The following is a 22,636-nucleotide window of genomic DNA, read 5'->3' as shown; positions in this document are numbered from 1 at the left end:
CCGACCTTATATCGAGCCCATAGAAGGCCCTTAGTCATGAGCTGGTTCTTGCAACGCGGCACGATCCGCGATCACGCGATATTAAAATTAATTTTTCGTTTGTAGATATTTTAATTATTATAAAAGTTTTAGAAATCTTTTTAATTAATATTCACAGGCGGACACTTCAATTTTATTTATAGATTTGTATTGATTAATTCGTCGCAAAACCCAGTCACGAGTCATGATTGCGAAACGTCGCACTTCGCCTTTTCCCCCTTTCTGTTCCCTCGTTACACGAGGAAACAGAAGTCTTACATAAAAACCAAAATTAGTAACATATTTTCAAATTGAAAGAGCCTTTTGTAAATTTGTTTCAAAAGAAGTTTCGTACCAGCATTGCACGTGTTTTCTTCAGGTTCAATAACAATAGCTGAAAATCGTAACGTGACGATGAGAAGGCGATGTAGAGCTGCGTAGCATTGACGTAGAGGGTCTACGAATATAGACGTAAATCGCTATGTATCATAAAAATAATAAATTTTTCTATTAATTTATTATGAAACACGGCCAAAACTACAACTAATACAACGTCGGAATACTCCGACCTTATATCGAACCCGTACAAGGCTCTTAGTCATGAGCTGGTTCTTGCAACGCGGCACGAACCGCGATCATGCGATATTAAAAATTATTGTTTATAAATATTTTAATTATTATAACATTTCAGAAATCTGAATCTCCATTTCAGAAAATGGAGCTTAGACCCAACACGCAGCTCGAATGCGGGTTGGCGGGTGATAATCTGTGATTCTTTGACTCTATCGTTATCAGATATTGATGACGCGCTCTTCCACGCACGGTGGTGTTACCACAAGAGCCTCAATAGCTCAACGGTAAAGCGGTCGTACTCTTCACCGAGGGGTGGTGGTTCGATCCCCGCCCCGATGGACTATTGTTGTACCCACTCATTATACAATACAGTCTTTCTCGACTACTTGGAGGGGCATGGGAATATTGGTCAAATTAAAAAAAAGATATGGCAAATATTATTTTAAAATAAACTGACATTTTTTTTGGAAGAAATTAAGGCTCAATATTTCAGAGTGTATTAGATGTTTATTTTCTTTCCCTTTTCATTTTCTCTTGCTATTTTGTGATAAATATTTTCGACGAATATATTTCTCCACCAATTTTCTGGCGTCTTGTGATGTTGAAAAGGGATTATAGCAATTAGGGTAGTTTCTATGACAACAAAATATATTTATATATTTCTTCTGGTACTTATTCGTATAACAATCTTTCGATTGTGATCGTGGGATGTAAAGCACATTGTTATGAAACATAATAACTGTTTGTATGCGGCACCCAACGACATTTTATTGTACTCACGAGCGGCATCCCACTGAAGACCTTTTCACGAACCCGTAGGCTTTAGTAGTTAGAAATGTCTCACTTTAGAGCAAATACACATTAAGCGTCTGGTGTTCCGATCAGCGAGCGTTGATAGCGTATATACACCGCGCTCAGCACGGCGTTTTAGGAGGTGTATCTACAAAGTATTATTCTAAAAACGCGCGTTATTAAAGCGCGCGCTTCGAAACGCCTAATATGTACTCGCTCTTACCATGACATCTAATATCGGCTCACACAAGCGTATATCACTGACGATCAGTGGTGTGATTCCGCTACTTTATAACCGTCGAAGTACATAACATTCGCCTGTGATAAGTTTTATTAGAATTAGAACTTTAATTCTTTGGGATGCCAAAAATAAAATGTCACTAACAACGAAGTTACCATGGAAACCAACGAATTCACAGGGCTGTAACTTTATAGAATGCGGGGCTCCTCGATTGCATTAATGCTAGCGGAGTATTAGTAAGCCACCTTAAATTCGCAACTGACCTAACAATATGCGAAGATCCTAGGGCCGTACAGATATGCCCGCACTTCTTTTGAATCCTTTACTGAAGCACACTGCACAGGTCGAAACAATTTAATTTTAACGTTATCTAGTATTATTTCCTAGGGTGGGCCTGGCCCTCGACATCAAATGTATTATTGGTATCATAATAGAATTCCATATCGGTAGCCCAGAATCCTAGGGTGGGTACGGACCACCTGCCCCCCTATACGTCTATGCACTGAAATATTATATGGTACAAAGTTCACCGGATCAGCGCATAAGTATGATATATAAAAGTTCGTGTAAAGCAACCTTACAATGTGAATTTCAATAATCTTCTCTCAATATTATTATCATAGCATCTATCTTTCTCAAGCTTATTAGTACGAGATCCGGCGTAAAGATTATCTATATACTCTCATCAGTTATTTATTTGGGATAAGAAATTATCTCAGACCAATTATTGTATAGGACCTGCCTCGCTAGACGTTACTTTTCTGTCAAAGTATATGATCAACGATCTAATGCGATTATAAAAATTATTCCTATAGAATCGATGTTAAAAAGTTGTAATCGTGTTCGTCGGTTAAAGAGCTCCGTAAAAATGCCTTTTTGTGTAATTGAATTGTGTAAAAAACGGGCAAACTTCTAGTTTAGTATAAGATATATACCAAATCTAAGCTTGTTTTCCTCAGAAAATGACAGACAATTTTGTTCGTGATAATGAGTGCGATACAGGTCCTTCTATAATTGGTCTGAGGAAATTATACATATTCACATTGACACATTGCAAATAGGTTGCCTAGTAAAGTTGCGCCCGGTGGATATTAAATAATTATTTTTTTAAATAAATTTGTTAAATCAACTTCCTTCTTTGCTTAATTAATAAAAATCGTACACTAGATAAAATACTATACCAGACAAAATTGGAACGGTATATCTGGCAACCGTGGGGTTGCCAGATATAAACAGTTTATTAATGTTATATAAATACTCTCATAGTTATTTAGTGGTCCAATATGTCAAATAAAAGATAATTTATGCTTAACTTAGCTGTATTAAGTTGCCTTTGATCTAGCTCATGGTTTTCTAGATTTTGTATAAAAAATGTGTTTGGTTGCAATTTGACTAGACAACCTATTTGTAATGTGTCATTGTGAATATTATCTATCATTTATTTCTTATTCAAAAAAAATAACAGATGAGGGTATATATTTCTAATACCGGATCTTAAACCATATAAACCAACGTAATATAATATGTAACGAATGTATGCGGCGTGGCTCATTTCATTTTGCATCTTGAAAAGTCCACTACGACTGATACGAGAATGGTTTATAATAATTTATATCAGGATTTTCTACGAATAATATTATACTCGTCAGAGATCCATTCACGAATGAATGATACGAGGTAATATTACTTTTTAACTTTAATCTCTGGGTTTCCCGTGGACATTTTTATAAGAGACGTTCACCAAAAGACCTGAATGAGTTCAGTACAATATATTTGTATCGGACCGAATATTGGAAAATATCTCCAAGGCTGTAAACGCGAATACTGACCAAAATTTTCATTTATTGTAAATAGAATGGGCAACCTAGAAACAAAAATAAATCAACAGCAAAAAAATATTTATTATAAAGACAAGATAGAAAGAAAAATCTAACATTCTATGGAGTCGAAGAAACTGAGCAAGGGTATGAGGATTTTCAAAACATATTATTGCGTTACGTTAAAAAAAATATGAATTTCCATCGAACAATTTGAAATAAATTCTATGAGGAGACGAGACTAAAAAGAGAACAAGGCAAGACCTTTATTAATAACATTTACCACATTACGACGAAAAATTGAAATATTAAAGAAGAAGAAGAAGACAAATAGTATTACTTCCTACATATACAATGAAACACGGGAAAAAGGGTCGAAGTCAAGCCCAGCTGAGAAACACTTACCACAAAAAAAGGAGATGTAAGCAACACGATTGTTTTAGAACTAAATACTGCCAAAACTAAGGTCATGACAAATCACGATACCATACCAATAACGGTCAATTACAACCCATTAGAATAATTATGTTCTAAATATCATTCTCGAAAACCAGACGTAGACGTAGACGTAGACAATTTTAACGTAGACAATTTTAATTTTAATTTTAATTTTGACGGCCTCCGTGGCGCAGTGGTATGCGCGGTGGATTTACAAGACGGAGGTCCTGGGTTCGATCCCCGGCTGGGCAGATTGAGATTTTCTTAATTTGTCCAGGTCTGGCTGGTGGGAGGCTTCGGCCGTGGCTAGTTACCACCCTACCGGCAAAGACGTACCGCCAAGCGATTTAGCGTTCCGGTACGATGCCGTGTAGAAACCGAAAGGGGTGTGGATTTTCATCCTCCTCCTAACAAGTTAGCCCGATTCCATCTTAGACTGCATCATCACTTACCATCAGGTAGGAGATTGTAGTCAAGGGCTAACTTGTAAAGAATAAAAAAAAAAAAAAAGACAAGGTAAAAAGGCGCGTTAACATAACCTGGAATAAATTCTGGAGTAATAAAGAAACTCTTAAATCAAAACTCCCTATAAATCTCTAAAAATATAATAGACTCCTGCCTGCTGCCCTGTCTTACCTATGACTGCCAAACATGGATATGCAATAATAAAACCAAAAAAATAATAAAAATATGCCAAACAGCGATGGAAAGAAGTATATTAAACATACGCAGAATACGGGTACACATATCAATTCTAGTGACCCAGAGATGTATAATAACCATGAAAATGGGTCCTGCAGATCTCGAGTTATAAGTGTTGTAACAAACCCGACTTTCTTTTATATATATAGATTATGGTAAGATGAAATTCTAAAATGATATGTACGTACCAATCGAATACACAAATGCAATAAAAAGATCAAACCAAAATTAGAAACGTCAAATTAATTAAATGACGAACGATGACGAGCTTCGTTAGAAGAAGGAAAAATAAAAAAGTTTTTATTGAGAAAGCTCTGGAATCCTTACAAGAACCAATTCAGTTCCTTCAAAAAGTATAATTAAAAGGCTGAATGAAACATTTTAGTAAAAGTAATATTTCAAGGTGAATATTGATTATGGTACGCATTAATCAGATCTGGGCCTGGCCATAACTGGGCCTGTAGCCATGGTACGTCGAGTACGTACGAGTGGGAGAGTTATATTGCTGTTTTAGTGGTGTTCTTCTTGATTCATGCTTTGCTTATACAATAACGTTGTTTATTAAGAATTAATGGCATAATAAAGCTAATATTATAACGAACATTTTATGAGATTATTTATCAGAAATTATATAAGACAGCAAAAATAAGGAGCCATCGAAAGGAAATACAATTTCCTTTCGATGATACGATTATCGCTAATTAGAAATTACCAACGGCGAATTTCCCGTAAACATCCGGCAAGGATTTTCTTTCCAATTATGAAGCAAAAAGACTAACGAGAGATCAGGAGCCAATTATGCCGTCAATAGCTCTACAGTTAAGAGCTCAGACTTATAAATATATAAACAACGCTGCTTTATCTATTTATTTAATGTTATCGGTAAAACGGTATTTTAGAAACTGAAAGGATTTTTATTTTTAACCGACTTCCAAAAAGGAGGAGGTTCTACGTTCAGCTGTATGTATGTTTTTTTTTTTTTAATTTTTATTTATTTTTTAATATCACATTAATATTATAAAAGCGAAAGTTTGTATGTGTATGTGTGTGTGTGTGTTTTTTTTTTCTTTCCTCAGAGGTTTCATGTGTGTTTGTGTGTGTGTGTGTGTGTGTGTGTGTGTAAGTGTGTATATATGTTCCTCCTTTGCGCTGCTGCTACTGATGCGATTTGGCTGAAATTAGGAATGGAAATAGATTTTACTTTGGATTAACACATTGGCTACTTTTCATCCTGGAAAAATCCATGATTCCCTCGTGATTTGTGAAAAACTGAAATCTGACTAAGTCACGGGCGTCCGCTAATAAATTATTTGACATAATCTTTTTGAATTGTTTTCGTCATAGTCAGAATATTCCTGTTACCCTCTCTATGGAAAACACTGTTAGGAATGATAACGACATTAATACAGTGGGCGGGATCGAATCACGACCTTCCGGTGATCAGGTCGGTGTCGGGCAGTTTTTTAAGGTTTTTAGTTTGTTCTGCATCTGCAATATATTTTGTCATGGGGAATTTTCAATTCTCATGGATACTATCACACCATGGAGAAAAACGGAGGTCTCCTAATGACTAAAATCCCATAAAGTACCATTTCACCACTTGAGTTACGTTCACGTACTACATAAAACTAATACATGACCTATCCCAGAACTCTGATGACTGGATATGTAAAAAAGCTGGCTCTGCTCGTACCTCTTATTTTCGTGGTCATGCCGCTCTGAAGTAACCATTACCGATACTATATAGATCTAGTGGTCACCTGCGTGTAACTGCGTTTGACAGCCTTCATGGCGCAGTGGTATGCGCGGTGGATTTACAAGACGAAGGTCCTGGGTTCGATCCCCGGCTGGACCGATTGAGGTTTTCTTAATTGGTTCAGGTCTGGCTGGTGGGAAGCTTCGGCTGTGGCTAGTTACCACCCTAACGACAAAGACGTACGTCTACGGAACGCTGAACGGCCTCCGTGGCGCGGTGGAATTACAAGACGGACGACCTAGGTTCGATCCTCGCCTGGGTCGATTTCTTAATTAGTACAGGTCTGGCTGGTGGGAGGCTTTTGACCGTGGTTAGTAGTACCACCCTACCACGTCTTAATCGTTACTAAAACGCACCGCCAAGCGATTTAGCGTTCCGGTACGATGTCGTGTAGAATCCGAAAGGGATGTGGATTTTCTTCCTCCTCCAATAAGTTGCTCCGCTTCCAACTTAGATTGCATCATCACTTACCATCAGGTGAGATTGTAGTCAAGGGCTAACAAACTTGTAAAAAAAAAAGATTTTTTTTTAAATCCTGCGATAACCATGGTCTTTTACGTACCTAACATACAAGCAGCATGTTCTCCCAAGAGCTAATTTATTTCTATACCAAATTGCACCTAAATCTCCAGTGGTTTAACCGTGAAAAGGTCAGTAACAGACAGTCTTACTTTCGTTTATAATATTAGTATGGATATGGATGGATATTTAACTGTTGAAATTTCAATGTTTCATATTTAACTGTATTTTTCGAAGTTGCCACGAAGTTAAGTGAAAAGCAACTGTGATATCAGGGCTCCCACGAGCTATTAGTTCTATTATAATTTATTATATTCTCCATAGTTATCTACCGTACTTACCTTCCTACTTATGATTTTTTTTTTGATTTTATAAAAGTACGAAGGTTAAGAATAGGTACCGTTAGATTTTTAGCAAACGGTAAAATGTGAATTAGTTACAAATGGTTAAAATAATCTATTTTAACTTGGGTAAAACAAAACAAGGGTTGCTATTAACGATTATTTTGCTCCTTCTATACTTTGATGGAATAGATGTAGGCGTTGAATTATAAGGTAACTTCATTTTCACAAAATATACCCACGCTCCCACCCAAACAGTTTCTTTAATAAAGTAGCTTAATAAACAGAATCATCTTCATTCTATATACAAAATGAAAGGATATTTATCTCAAGTATAATTATTTACACTAACTAAAACAATAATATTTAACTAAATTAACTAAGTACCTAAACTTATTATAAAAAAAAGGAAATATAAAATTATATCTACGACACCTTTATTAAAGTAAAGTAAAGTAAAGTTCGGTAAATTGCCCAGAAAGCTGGCAATATTGCCACGTTGTTTGGCAATACTGATTCTCTAACCTTAATATAATGGACTACGGTACCCTAAAAAGGTAAGTCCATTTACTGTAACTGGATTCCGATGAACCAGAATTTATGAAAATGTTATTTGGTACATAGTATGATAGGGTGATTGCACTTCAACAGATTTGCTTTCTATTTTATTTTAGCGTTTTGCATCTAATCACTGATTAAGTAGTCATGAAAGTTGTAACTTGAACCAACCTTTTCACACCATAGTGGACACAACGATTATTTTATACTAGTATAAAAACTAAAATATAAAAGTATAAAATCTAATACTTACGAACGCCCGCGTGGAATTAAATTTTTCGCAAATCCCGCGGGAACTATGGATTTTTCCGGGATAAATAGTAGCCTATGTTTTAATCCAGAGTAAAATCTAAGTATTTCCATTCCAACTTTCAGCTAAAGCGCTTCAGTAGTAGCGGCGTTAAAGAGTAACAAACATCCAAACAAACATACGAGTAGGTACATCTATAGTATAGATGATTAAAAACGCGAAAGTTTGTATAGATTCTGTACAAACTTTCGCATTTTTAATATTAGTAGGATAATGTAAACAAAATTAATACACCTTGAACTTTTTTATTGCCTTAGTCTAATTTTCTTTTTGTTATATTAATATTAAAATAAAATTATAAATTATCGACGAAGTACTTAACACTTATCAAAATATTAGTGAAAGACGGCCTCCGTGGCGCGGTGGAATTACAAGACGGAGGTCCTAGGTTCGATCACCGCCTGGGTCGATTTCTTAATTGGTACAGGTCTGGCTGGTGGGAGGCTTTTGACCGTGGCTAGTAGTACCACCCTACCACGTCTTAATCGGTACTAAATCGTACCGCCAAGCAATTTAGCGTTCCGGTACGATGTCGTGTAGAAACCGAAAGGGGGTGCGGATTTTCATCCTCCTCCTAACAAGTTAGCCCGCTTCCATCTTAGATTGCATTGCATCATCACTCACCTGTAGTCAAGGGCTTACTTGTAAAAATAAAAAAAAAAATGACCAGAAGGCTGGCCTATATTTAGGCCAAAGAATTAGTATTGCCATACAACGTGCCAATACTGCCAGCCTTCTGGGCACTTTACCAATGATCGTCGATTCGGACGAAATCTACGACGCCTGAGTCTTTAGATATAATTTAAATTTAGTATATTTCCTTTTTAATTTTTATATGTAGCTATAGATAGGTACGTAGTTTTAATATTATTTTAAATTTTATAAAATTTAAATACACCAATAAAGTTATTCGAAGTCCAAAAAAAATTATTAAAAAAATGTATTATTTTTTTCAAAATATACGTGAATGTGTTCCATTACATGCTTGTAAGTTTTCAGTATAGCTATTGAATTATCCATAATTATATTTATTTATGAATGTGGCAAAAAAAACACGGACATTGACTACATACAAGCAAAGATTACAATGTATTATTGGAAACATACAAGTTAAATGAATCAGCCAACAAAATACGAGTAATGCCCTCTATTATCACATAGTGATAATAGAGGGCATCAACAAATCAACTGGCAGGCGGGTAAAAATAGAGTTTAGTCAGTTACTATCACCGTTTAACGCCATCTATTGCGCGGTGTACAACCTACATCCACATAAAAATGTGCCTTTTTAGAAGTTGGTTTGAAATACACTCTTTCATCTGTATGCGTCGTCAGTGGTTGTAAAAACTAATCGTAATTAAAGATTATTAAATTAATTTATAACACATTTGCTCATAAAGTATTTGTTATTTCAACAATTTTAATATTGTAATCTTAGACCATTAATAAGAACTCCACTCGAGGAGTAGATACTCTTTGAGGACATCGCATTCGTGAACGTAATTCAAGTGGTGAAATGGTGCATTATGGGATTTTAGTCATTAGGAAACCTCCGTTCTTCTCCATGGTGCGATAGTATCCATGAGAATTAAAATTTCCCCATGACAAAAAACAGCAGCAAGATAGATTGCGGATGCAGAACATACTAAAAACCTTAAGAAATTGCCCGACACTGACCTGATCACTGGGAGGTCGTGATTCGATCCCACCCACTATATTATAGTCGTAACCATTCCTAACAGTGTTTTCCATAGAGTTGGAGGGTAACAGGAATATTATGACTGTGACGAAAATAATTGGTCACATTCAAAAAGATTATGTCAAATAATTTACTAGCGGACGCCCGCGACTTAGTCAGAATTCAGTTTTTCACAAATCCCGAGGGAATCATGGATTTTTTCGGGATGAATTTTTTATCGTCTATCCCATGGTGTGGGGTATCGTGATATTTTTGTGCATCACATTAAGGATCAAAGTGCAAAACAATCTACGGAACCCTACACTGCGCGTGGCCCGACACGCACTAAGCCGATATTTTATTTTTATATGTATAAGTAAGGGTGTATCAAAGAAAGATTTAATTTGATAAGTATCGCGCTAATTCTCTTAAATTTCCCGCCATAAAACGCCTCAGACAATAGTTATAAAGGAACCAACACTTATTCACACCAAGTGATATACAAGTCCAAATGTAATTAGTCTAAGAATGCCTTTGCCCATAGCGCAGAGTAAAGTAGTTTATTGCCTTTGCCTTTTCTCTACCGGAGAAAACAAAGTTAAAATTAAAAAGAATTAAAAGGACAAGAAGAAGAACTAACTAATTAGTCCAGGGTTCCCAACTTAGGGGTTTTCCCCCCAGATTTAGGGGGCAAATAAGTGAAATGGGATTTTTTTAGGGGTCTGAAATTTTTAGGGGTATTTTCAGGGATTTTTTGACTCTTTAATATTTTTAAATTGATGATAATTTTAATTTCTTTCTTCACCTAGCGACTTATAACGACATATAATACGTCATTCTACAACCACTCTGAGGCAACTGGCGACAATTTTTATCAAATAAAAAAAATTGTTAAATTTATTCATTGTCAACATGTATGATTTCAAAAAATCTGAATCTTCAGATAGAGACGTAATATTTTGTCTGTATTAAATATAGACTTTTGAAACATATTACAGCATATTATTTCTAAATTATTATGAATTTATATTTTTTAGGGGGACAACTCAATAATTAAGGCGATTTTAGGGGTTTTTGACACAAACTTTAGGGATAAATATTTTGGAGAGTTGGTAACACTGAATTAGTCTATGGTTTTGCCTAATGAATTGAAGTTTTTAAATTTTAGACAGAAATATTATTTAAATAAAAATAATACAATCATCACAGAAATGGCATCGTTAGATATTATGACACCGCATTTGTCTAAAATTAAAATACCAGCGCCCCAGCAGCTGATTTACAAGGATGAGTGTGTTTATTCCTTTGACAATCCGGTGAGTTGCATTTTGGTAATAACCTAATTTTATTTTTTCAATCTCTTCGTTAGAGAACAGGCTTATGTTGTACTGACTTGCAGATTTAATTATGCTTGTTGAAATATAGGCTTTTAATACCTATGTCTTTTTATGAACTTAGATTGAGTACATACTTCAAAGTACATCTTACTTTCATACTCATCATACTTTTTTTTAAATCAAACTTTAATAAAGTGACAAATATCTTGGTATTTCATGAATTCATCATGTGAGTGCCGGGTTCATCGTGTGCCAGAGAGAAGACCAAGTAGATGCCGGGTCTTGTAACACTGATAGGTTTGATAGGCTCCTATTAAGATGAACATAAACACTTACCTTCACTGCTCAAGTTGTTCTCCCTGCCCTCCTAAGTTTGATAGCTTAGGATACCCATTCTAATATACAACTTGCTGCAGATTAGTTACTCCAAGGTCTTACAGCTAGATAAATCTAGCATACCTCTCGCACATACTTCTAACTGGTCTGGTTATAATGTAACATACACCATTTTTAGTTAAGTTAATTTGTTAGGTCATAATATTTATTGAGTGTTTTGTGGTCTTTTGAGATGTTTGTTTCCCACACGACAATAAGCTCTACAAGTACTTTGTAATTTTTTTTTATTATTTACAAGTCATCCCTTGACTACAATCTCACCTGATGGTAAGTGGTGATGCAATCTAAGATGGAAGAGGGCTTGTTAGGAGGAGGGTGAAAATCCACGCCCCTTTTGTTTCCTACGCTACGGCTGAAGCCTCCCAAGGATATCTCAATTGGCCCAACTGGGGACTAAATCCAGACTCTCTATCTTGTAAATCCACTGCACATTCCACTGAGCCTTTGAGGCCATGAAGAAACTTTTAATTTCATTTATTGTATAAGCAAATATTTTACAATAATACTAGTCAAACAGTTATTAAATTATGCAAAACATGGATGCCTAATTTGGACATAGCCTTATTTCTCAGGTGAGTGGTAGGAAGGCTGATTGAAATTTTTATTATCCTTATCATGCGTATATAGTGATAATTTGTTTGGAAAGAGAAATATGTCCAGTCTAGATCTCAAAATATTCTCTGGGATCTTAAAGACTTTTCATAAATGTGTCATGTCAGACACTTTATGTATTTACTAACACATTAATTTGATTGAAATATGGCTTTATTGTGTCTATCAGAGATCCATCTCTGATAGAAAAAGAAAAGAAAAATAAATAATGATAACAAAAACAATTAGTTGAGGTTGTGGTGCTTTAGTTTGAAGCTAACTAATTTACTTAAAACTGTCACCTTACAATAATCTATCTATACTAATATTATAAAGAGGTAAAGTTTGTAAGTTTGTAACAATTTTTTGAAATGGGGTAATCTTCGGAACTACTGGACCGATTTTAAAAATTCTTTCACCAGTAGAATGCTACGTTATCGGGGAGTGCTATAGGCTATATTTTATATTTCTATCATATATAACTACTGAGATATCGCGGGTTTTCTCTTACAGGTCAGACCGAAAAACTTACTTATTCGCATGCGCTGCCTCAACCATTGCGTATAACTGAAATAAATGTATGGAGGCTTTTTGAACCTTTAAAAGTTCTACAAAAAAGTCCGCGACACCATACATCTATCTTTTATATTTTAGCAGATATAGTACCTTTAGTACTTTAATTAATTATTTAAATTTTACAACACAACTAAACTTAAATCCTTATCAAAATAAATTATTTAATAATCACAAGGATATTATAGAGATAAGATTTGCCCTTTACAGTATGTTAATTAGTTATATAGTTTCGGAGATAATACAAAATTTCTAAAAGTCGCAGAAATGCCGCTATATGACGCCCCGCGGTTTCAATTACGTGGTTCCCGTTCTCGTGTGAATATGAGGACCAAACATAGCCTATGACACTCGCAAATAATGTAGCTTTCTATTGGTAAAAGAATTTTCCAAATCGGTCCAGTAGATCCAGAGATTACCCCCGACAACCACACAAACTTTACCTCTTTATAGTATTAGCATAGAAGTCGCTTGGGAAATTATAGACCAATTTTGCTGAGGGTAGGGATAGGATAGGGGTAGGGAAGGGGTAGGATAGAGGTAGGATAGGGGTAATTTAGGGAAAGTGTAGGGTAGGGTACGGATAAGGTAGGGGTAGTGTAAGGTAGGGGCAAGGTAGAGGTAGCGGAAGGATAGCGGAGGGCGTATAGGGTAGGGGAGGAGTAGGATAGGGGTAGGGTAAGGGTAGGGTACGGGTAGGGTAGGGTTAGGGTAGGGGTAAGGTAGGGGTAGGGTAGGGGTAGATTAGGGGTAGGGTAGGATAGGGTATGGATAGGTTACGGGTAGGGTTAGGGTAGGGGTAAGGTGGGGGGAGGGTAGGGTTAGCGTTAGCGGTAGGGTAGGAGTAAGGTAGGGATAGGGTAGGGTAGGGTTGGGTAGGTTTACGAGCAGGGTAAGGTAGAGGTAGAGAAGTTTACATCAATTTTTACGCGGACGAAGTCGCGGGCGTCCGCTAGTACTTATAATAAATCTTTAGAGAGGTCAATTCTGTACATGAAATATATTTCCAAAATAACTATCAGGGGATGATTAGTGGTCGATACTGATGCCAAAAATGCAATCAGTAAAATTTTTGTCTGTCTGTCTGTCTGTCTGTATGTTCTTTATAGAAACAAAAACTACTCGACGGATTTTAACGAAACTTGGCACAATTATTCTTCATACTCCTGGGCAGGTTAAAGTGTACTTTACATTACACTACCGTCAATAGGAGCAGAGCAGTGAAGGGAAATGTTGAGAAAACGGGAGAAGTTACTTCATTTTTTAAGCTTCCGTCGCCGTCGCATGGCCCCTATCATAGGGGTAGTAGGATAGGGGTAGGCGTAGTAGTTGGGTTTCACGCAGACGAAGTCGCGGGCGTCCGCTAGTATTAAAAAAAATAAGTGATATTTATTTTATACAAGCAGAAGTCTTCATTCTTCATTCTACCTTGCCTAACCTACGCCTGCCAAACATGGGTCTACAACACAAGTTCGAGGCATAAACTCATCACCACACAACGTGCAATGGAAAGGAGCATCTTGAAACTAAAAAAAGCTGACAAAATAAACAGTATGATTATTAGGAAAAAAACTAATCTCACAGATGCTCTGGACCATGCACAAAGACTTAAGTGGAGATGGGCAGGCCACCTTGGCAGGCTAAAGGACAAACGGTGGACTAAGAAAATTACCTACTGGAAAGGTCCACTTGGTAAAAGGAAGGTAGGAAGGCCTATAGGAAGGTGGGTAGATGACATTACCGCAGTGGCTGGCCAAGGTTGGATGGAACTCACAAAAGAAAGGGACAATTGGAAAAAGATGGAGGAGGCTTATACCCGAAGGGGCCCATTATTAACTAGTACATAAATTAACTATTTAGATAAATATATAGATTAGTTAGAATAGTTTTAAGATATTGTTAAGTATTGTTAAGTTAAATGGGAAAATAAAGCTTATTATTATTATTATTATTATTATAGAAGTCTTCATCCCTGTAACATAAATTTTTGTACAAATCCCACAGAAACCATGGATTTCTTTTCTAAATAAAAGGCAGCCTATATGTTGTTCAATAAACTTCCTCGATGTACCAGTCAAAGAAAGTGTTTAGCTGTTCCAGAGATTAGTCCAGACCAATAAATATTTTAAATTTTAAAAACCTTGTTTGTGTTTCACCGTTTGAGACACATAAGATTTAATTTCTTAAAAGCACACAACTGAAAAGTTGGAGGTGCATGCCCCAGACCAGATTCGAAGAAAAGAAAAGAAATTCGCACCCTCCGGAATCGAAGGCAGAAGTCATATCCACTGGGCTATCATGGCTATAATAGTATGTAGTAAATACAAATTACAATTATTGCCTAAATACAAATTGTAGAAAATGAAAAAAAAACAAATGTTAATTTAATATCATAATGTATTTGATTTCATATGTCTAAAATAAAAGTACTATAATATGAAAAAATATTGGAACAACTATACAGGGATAACTGCATTTTCTTTGTAATACCTTGTTTGCATGAAATTCCTAATAGCTTGATATACATTGGCAACAACATTTAATAAAGAAGTCCTCATACCATGCATTGTGAAAGAACACATAATTAATGATAAAAATGTATCAAACATGACAGGAGTCCAAAACAGTACATTGTAGAGCAACTCTCTTGTGACATATGTTTTAGCACTAGGTTTTTTGATATCCATGACATGTATTTTGGTCAGAACTACAGTAGAAATTGTTATGGGGACAAAATAACTGACAATAGCTAACACAAACATATAAACTAACATGTTTTTGTTGTCAGTGAAACACATTTTCATACATTCATCGTAAATTTTAGGTTGACGCAGAGATTTAGTCAAATTTGTATAATGAAAATCAGTTTGATTGTTGAAATTTTTTACAATATTAAAAATGTTGCTCAAAACTGAATCTATTTCTGTTGACGCATTATCTTGGTGCTGTGTGTTTCCAATGGCTTCTAAATAATTTGCTGGGGACAATAAATTTTTACGTAGTTCAACTGTAATATTATCAAGATAGGTAAAATTGTTATAATAGATATCACAACTTCCCCTCAAATTTAAGGCAGCCATACAAGAATCGTCTATGTTTCTCACTTCATGCACTGACATCTCTTTAATTTCCATCGGATACATGAATAGGGCAACCATTATTGGAACAATCCATTGAATTATAATAGTTAAATATGAGAAGTATCTCTTCCAAAACACGCTAAGCTTATCCAACTTAATGTCCTTCAAGCTTCTGGAACTTTCTCCAAATTCGTGCACAGTGTCTTCTGTTTCTTTTCTCTTAATATCCTGTAGCATTCGATAATGTATGTAATTATCTATTACGAGTCCCAGAAAACTGTTAACCAGTGTAACAACAAATGGTCCGAAGCTCAAGAATAGAGTTGAGAATCCACAATGTAAAGCATCCTCGTCGGACTTGAATCCAGCCATCTTTAGTTCCATGTCAGCCATGTTAATATTAACGGTATCTAGGAAGTAAATCGCGCGACATATAAAAGTGATTCCAATACACGCGAGAAGCAAATTCTCCGATAGCAAGATGTACGATGTTTTACTGCCTTTCACGATGTTATTCAAATTCAGCAAACTAATACCAAACCCACATAATATTAGGAACACGCCTAAATAAAAATCGACGTTATTAAACATTGTTGAAACGCGCGCGGGCGTACCAAACTTTGTCACAACTGTGGTGGTGAGCCCCCATGATTTCGCAGACTTCCGCACAAGTAGATACCTTTATCGGTATGCAAATTATAGGGGCTTGTAAAGTTTCCAATTACATTTAAACTTTTCACGTGTATGTTTAAAAAAAATCACGCCTATGAATAACAAAACAGGCCGTAATGACCAAATTGATCTACAATATCTATTTTCTCATCATCATCATTTACAACCCATATTTGGCTCACTGTTGCGCACGAGTCTCCTCTCAGAATGCGTGGGGTTAGGCCTTAGTCCACCATGCTAGCCATATGCAGATTGGCAAACATCAGACACATAGAAAATTAAAATTTCTCAAGTATGCTGGTTCCCGCACGATGTTTTTCCTTCACCGCCCGACACACGTGATATTTAATTTCTTAAAATGCATATAATCGAAAAGTTGGAGGTGCATGCCCCTCCGAATCGAAGGCAAAGGTTATATCCACTAGGCTATCTCGTCTCTTATTATATTATATTAATAGGTATTATTATATAAATGTTTATAATTACAGGAATCTGCGACCGGTTTGTACGTGTCACTGACATCGTTCCTCGGCTTCGGTCGGAATTACGTCGAACAGTATTTTCAAAAGACTGGCAACGCGGTTTTTCTACACATACACAGAGAGAAGAAACCTGTAAGTTGGACATCTCTCATGGTCTAAGAGTAAGAACCTGAAGTGGCCCGACCTTCGTTATTTTATAAAAACTGATAGTTTTTTCGATTTAGGGCCTGAATACATTGACTCTACTAAATTCACCATTGTACACACTCCATAGATTCTATACCATAGGTAGCAGCGGCGAAGAGTGCATGCAAGCTAATTTCCGCCGGGTTACCTTTAAAAATCCATGCATATTCATTGTTGTACTGTATCTAGAGAAACCGGAGTTTGTATCACGCTGTATGAATTTCGTTTTCTTTGGGACGGCTTACCTTCATCTAAATTACATCCTTCGCTACTGGCACTAGTACAACAAACAAATAATCAAATCTTTCCTCTTTATAGTACATGACGCCGCCCGGTTTTACCCGCGTGGTTACCGTTCCCGTTCGAAAACGGGGATAACAGTGAAAGAATTTTTCAAATCGAACCAGTAGTTCCTGAAATTAGCGCGTTCAAGCAAACAAACAAACAAACTCTTAAGCTTTATATAATAGTATAGATATAGATGTGTAAATGAGTACATAAAGTGCAAGCGCTATAGAAACGTCAAGTTTGTCTGTGTGCAGTAAAATTTTACCTCTAAAGGGGTTGAAGTTTTTTTTATACAAATTGTTCATGTTTTAAGTTATATTTTTGGCAAATGAGTAGTGAATATTTATTATATATAAAATCTTTTTATCAAAACAATTAAAATAACTTTGATCAAAGACGTATTTTACTTATTTTCATTTTAAAACAAAATTACTTAACCTATTTTCATAAAAATCAATTGGGACCAATCCGGAAGTTTGATTGATCAATTGGGATCAATTCAAACGAAAAAAGAATTTTCTCAATTAGTTAATAAATGACGAAGTCATGAGGAAACAAACATACGCGTTGAATTATTGAGAACCCCCTCCTTTTTTTGAAGTCGGTTAAAAACATGCGAAAATGTAAATAAAATAGGTGTTGAAAGTTGCGTCCATAATCTATATCTATACTTATAATAAATCTGTAGAGAGGTCAATTCTGTACATGAAATATATTTCCAAAATAACTATCAGGGGGTGATTAGTGATCGATACTGATGCCAAAAATGCAATCAGTAAAATTTTTGTCTGTCTGTCTGTCTGTCTGTCTGTCTGTCTGTATGTTCTTTATAGAAACAAAAACTACTGGACGGATTTTAACGAAACTTGGTACAATTATTTAACATACTCCTGGGCAGGTTATAGTATACTTTTCATTACGCTAACATCAATAGGAGCAGAGCAGTGAAGAGAAATGTTGAGAAAACGGGAGAAGTTACTCAATTTTTTAAGATTCCGTCGCGTGTACAGCCTTAATCGTTAAAGCTACATAGAAATCATGTATGAAGAAAATGTTCTCCTTAAAATTATCTATAAAAACACAACAGCATATATATGTCTATCTTTTATGGTTGCCTCACAATAACACGTGTAACTCCCGATAGCTTAGCAGTTCGGAGCTTTCTAATTATATTTGTCTACTATTATGTTTATAACACTCATCAGTCATCCCTAATAACATCATTATTACCTATTCAATAAAAAAAGAATCATAAAAATCGGTAAAGAAACACCAAAGTTATAAATGAAATACGCTAAGCCATCGCGCGTAAATACTAATTCATGCTGTAAGGATTATTTTTGTGTAACGGTTGCCGCGCTCGACGCGACTCGCGGTGGGAGGAATAAATAAAGAAGTGCAGCCTTAATGAGTAGGGTTGGGGTAGGGTAGGGTAGGGTAGGGGTAGGGGTAGGGTAGGGGTAGGGCAGGGGTAGAGTAGGGTAGGGGTAAGGTAGGGGTGGGGTAGGGACAGGGTTGGGATAGGGTAGGGGTAAGGTTAGAGGTAGGTTAGGGTAGAGGTAGTTGAAAGTTTACAACGACTTTCAAGCGGACGAAGTCGCGGGCGTCCGCTAGTTAATTAATATAACTTTTACTCGTAGATACCGGAACCGGAGCAAACGGGCGACGGACCAGAGAAGAAGATCACGCGGCTCGCGATCGGTGTCGAGGGTGGGTTCGATCCCGACTGTGGCAAGCCAAAGTTCACATACACCGACCATTACAATGTGGTAGTGTTGCCAGGCTTTCATACCTTCCCATGGCCTAATGACACATTACCTGAAGTGGTAAGTTAAGAAATACCTATTATTTTCTTCTATTCGCATAAAAACGACGGGTTTGGAATACCCTTCGAAATCTCAATTAATTTACTATTCTTTCTTGTGTGGGGTATCGTTGGATAGGTCTTTGAAAGACATGAGGGGTCTTCTACCACTGTTTCTCGGGATTTAGGGATCCGTTTGTAAAATATTAGGCTCTCGTGAATTTTTCACGTATCCATAAACATCCATTAAGCCGGTAGAGGATGGGGACACTTGACTCTAACAAAAATTAGCTCGTAATTTTTGTAAAAGCAGGAGAAGGATATATAATAAAATTACAAGGAAAACTAAAACAGCTAAGCAGCAATTGCTATTTAAAGAACTCGAAAATTGCATACTAATTCTGTTGTTAATTAAAAAGATAAAGTTCATTACTCAGAGTCTGTTATAATTAGAAAGCTGAAATTTGATATATATTAATTAGGTCTATAAAGTGGTAAATAGAAAATAAAACAAAAAACACTTTTGGGTTCCTTCTCTACATGCAATGTGAGGATGAATTTTTTATCATCTTTCCCATGGTGTGGGGTATCGGTATCAGTATTTTTGTGCATTACACAAGGGATTAATGTGCTAACTTAAGCTACGGAACCCTACACTGCGCGTGGCCTGACACGAACTTGGCCAGTTTTTATGTTTTGCGTAATATCATGTATTTATTTATTGTACAAAAGTGTTAATAATATGTACCTTAAGCTAAATATTTACTATTAATAAAGAATGTTTACATGTACAAATTACATATACAAATTATATTTAACAGTCATCATCTCCTTACCCTTATCCCACTTAAGTGGGGTCGGAAAAATATGTCAATCTTTTCCATTCCTCTCTATTACTCGTCAACTCAGCATCCACTCCTTTTACACACATGTCCTCTTTCACACAATCCAACCATCTCTTCTTTGGCCTTCCTCTCCTCTTCTGACCTTCCACTTGCACATTCAACATTTTTCTAGTAATATGACTTTCCTCTCTACGCATTACAAGTCCATACCAAGCTAACCTTCTACTCCTCAGTTTTTCTATCACTGGCGCCACCTTCAGACTTCCTTTTATATACGTAGCTAAATAGGTAGTAAGTACATTTTTTATTGCAATATAAAGATGTGTGAAGGTACAAATTACAACATCTCCTGTACTAGTATAAAACTGTATTACAGTGAGTCATTATTCGTCGTGCCCAAGTTTTACAATCTACATATATTCATCTTGAAACATAAATTAATATTAAAACAAACAATCACATTGAAGTAAAAATTTTCAGTTGCGCCACATACAAGTGTCGCTTCTTATAATTTAACAGTATGTGAATATGTGAACGAAAAGAAAACAGAGTTATTCAAACACATCAAGCCATTCATGATTTTTTTACCTTTATAAACTAACAGATAATTAATTTTATGTACATAAGTTATTTACGATTTAATTTTAGTAATTAATATTATTCGTCTCTTTCAGGTTAAGAAGTCTGTGCAAGGAGTGTTAGACGCAGAATCGCCATTCAAAATAGCTGAACTGGAAGCATTACAAGGCACTTGGGATGGAGAGAAACGAGAAGTATCTGTGTAAATATAACAATGGCGAATTAATATACAGGGTGCTTGGGAGTATAACTAATTTAGTGTTAATTAAAAAAAAACTTTTTAATATTTTCATACAAAGTATAATAAATAGTTCCGGTTATCTAAGTAAAACATGCCTTTATCTATCCTTGCAATTTAAAATACGTGATCGTAGTGGTAAGACTGTCGATTTCGACAAGGAATTGCAACTGGCACTCCGCTCTTCACCAGTAAGCTACTTCATGATATTTATCAATGAATAAGTTTTGCTAGGTCATAATATAAGGATGCGATATAAAGGACACAATTTAAGATCTATTTATAAAATAAATGCTTTTTATTCCGAAACTATTCATTTTAGAACATTTCTTAGACATTTTTAATTAACATTCCTTAGAGAATGTAACCCTAGAGTTATGGGAAATACTCTCGAGCATCCTGTATAATGTAGCTAGTATAACTAATAAGGTTTTATATTGGCTTAAGAAAAACAAAATTGACCAAGGGATTTACAGAACCCAAGCGATGCGTTTCGCGTCAAATTGTCGTTTTCACAGAAATTCCGCTGGAACCATGTCCATGATAAAATTGTGTTTTGTGTTTTTTCGTATTTTATTAATTACTAGCGGACCCGGTCAAGCTTCGTTTTGACATAAGTGCACTTATTCTCTATCCCTACTCTACCCTTCTATACCTCTACCCCTACCCTACCCCTACCGCTTGACTCTTAAACGTTTGTATGGGAAATAGAAAAGGGTTGTTTTTATGGTTTTCCCGGCAATTATACTAATTTTTCTTACCTTTAAAACCTTCCCTTTACCTCCACGAACATTTCAAGACCAAGATAAGATAAATCCGTTCAGCAGTTCTCGAGTTTTAGCGAGACTAACGAACAGCAATTCATTTTTATATATATAGATATTTAACAATGTTAAAAATTAAATACTACAGGCACGCGGTAGAGCTGAAACAACTGGACAACGGCGTGCGCATCCCGCCGTCGGGCTGGAAGTGCGCGCACTGCGACCTCACGACCAACCTGTGGCTCAACCTCACGGACGGCGCCGTGCTGTGCGGCAGGAAGTTCTTCGACGGCTCCGGGGGGAACGACCACGCTGTGAGTATGGAGACCGTCCACAGCTTTAGTGGATACTACAGGCACGCGGTAGAGCTGAAGCAGCTGGACAACGGCGTGCGGATCCGTGCAGAGTAAGCGTACAACGCTGATACTATCACATGTAAACCAAGGAGTCAGCCACCAGCGGATCTCGGACTTGCAACCGATTGCAGTAGGGTTGAGAGGCCGCTTTACAACATGTTAACGCTCCCCTTCTCCGCTTATGTTGGCTCTTCCAACAATGGAATACTAACCGGACCGGATGATAACTCACTCACTACATTCACTGACCCACTACTTAACTTCTACATCTCTATCACTATTTCACTATTCTTAACAAATGGAAGACGACTATCTATTTCAAAGAAGCGATTACAACTGAACTGCTAAACTAGAGTGCTAGACTAGAGTGTGGGGGCAGGGTGCCCCCACCCTGTTAAGCGTGTCGGCTACGCGCCATTTTGACGTGATGTGACGACGTGGACGAGAGTCCCGTTATCAATATTTCACAGTCTTATTTATTTAAACAGTAAATAATTAAATCCTAATTACATGAAAACCTGATTTTAATATTATCGCAATAATTTATGTAGATTTTGCTAACCGATCAAATAACTCACTCGACGAAAAATACATGATTTTTAAAATGAGTTTTCTATGAAATTTTTAACTTTTATTGGTTTAATATCGTTATATTTTGGACTCCTACCTCATATAATATACAAAATTCATTTTGTTTATATT

At 36.2% G+C, this 22,636-nt stretch overlaps 1 protein-coding gene across 2 annotated transcripts in view; it reads left to right on the top strand.

Moving 5' to 3' along the window:
- The first annotated feature begins 10,869 nt into the window (after positions 1 to 10,869).
- The window catches only part of LOC112048536 (ubiquitin carboxyl-terminal hydrolase 5), a 28,552-nt gene continuing 16,785 nt past the window's right edge, over positions 10,870 to 22,636 (top strand). For both annotated transcript variants that reach the window (XM_024086103.2, XM_024086102.2), the window contains exons 1-5: positions 10,870 to 11,059; positions 16,881 to 17,006; positions 18,989 to 19,174; positions 20,672 to 20,778; positions 21,727 to 21,892. In XM_024086103.2, the coding sequence (XP_023941871.2) occupies positions 10,874 to 11,059; positions 16,881 to 17,006; positions 18,989 to 19,174; positions 20,672 to 20,778; positions 21,727 to 21,892 (771 nt within the window). In that variant the 5' untranslated portion in view covers positions 10,870 to 10,873. The remainder of the gene's footprint in view (positions 11,060 to 16,880; positions 17,007 to 18,988; positions 19,175 to 20,671; positions 20,779 to 21,726; positions 21,893 to 22,636) is intronic.

The sequence above is a fragment of the Bicyclus anynana genome, chromosome 14, assembly GCF_947172395.1.
Source record: "Bicyclus anynana chromosome 14, ilBicAnyn1.1, whole genome shotgun sequence".
Lineage (NCBI taxonomy): Eukaryota > Metazoa > Arthropoda > Insecta > Lepidoptera > Nymphalidae > Bicyclus > Bicyclus anynana.
Note: the sequence above shows the minus strand (reverse complement) of the source record. Positions and strands in the feature narration are given on the sequence as shown.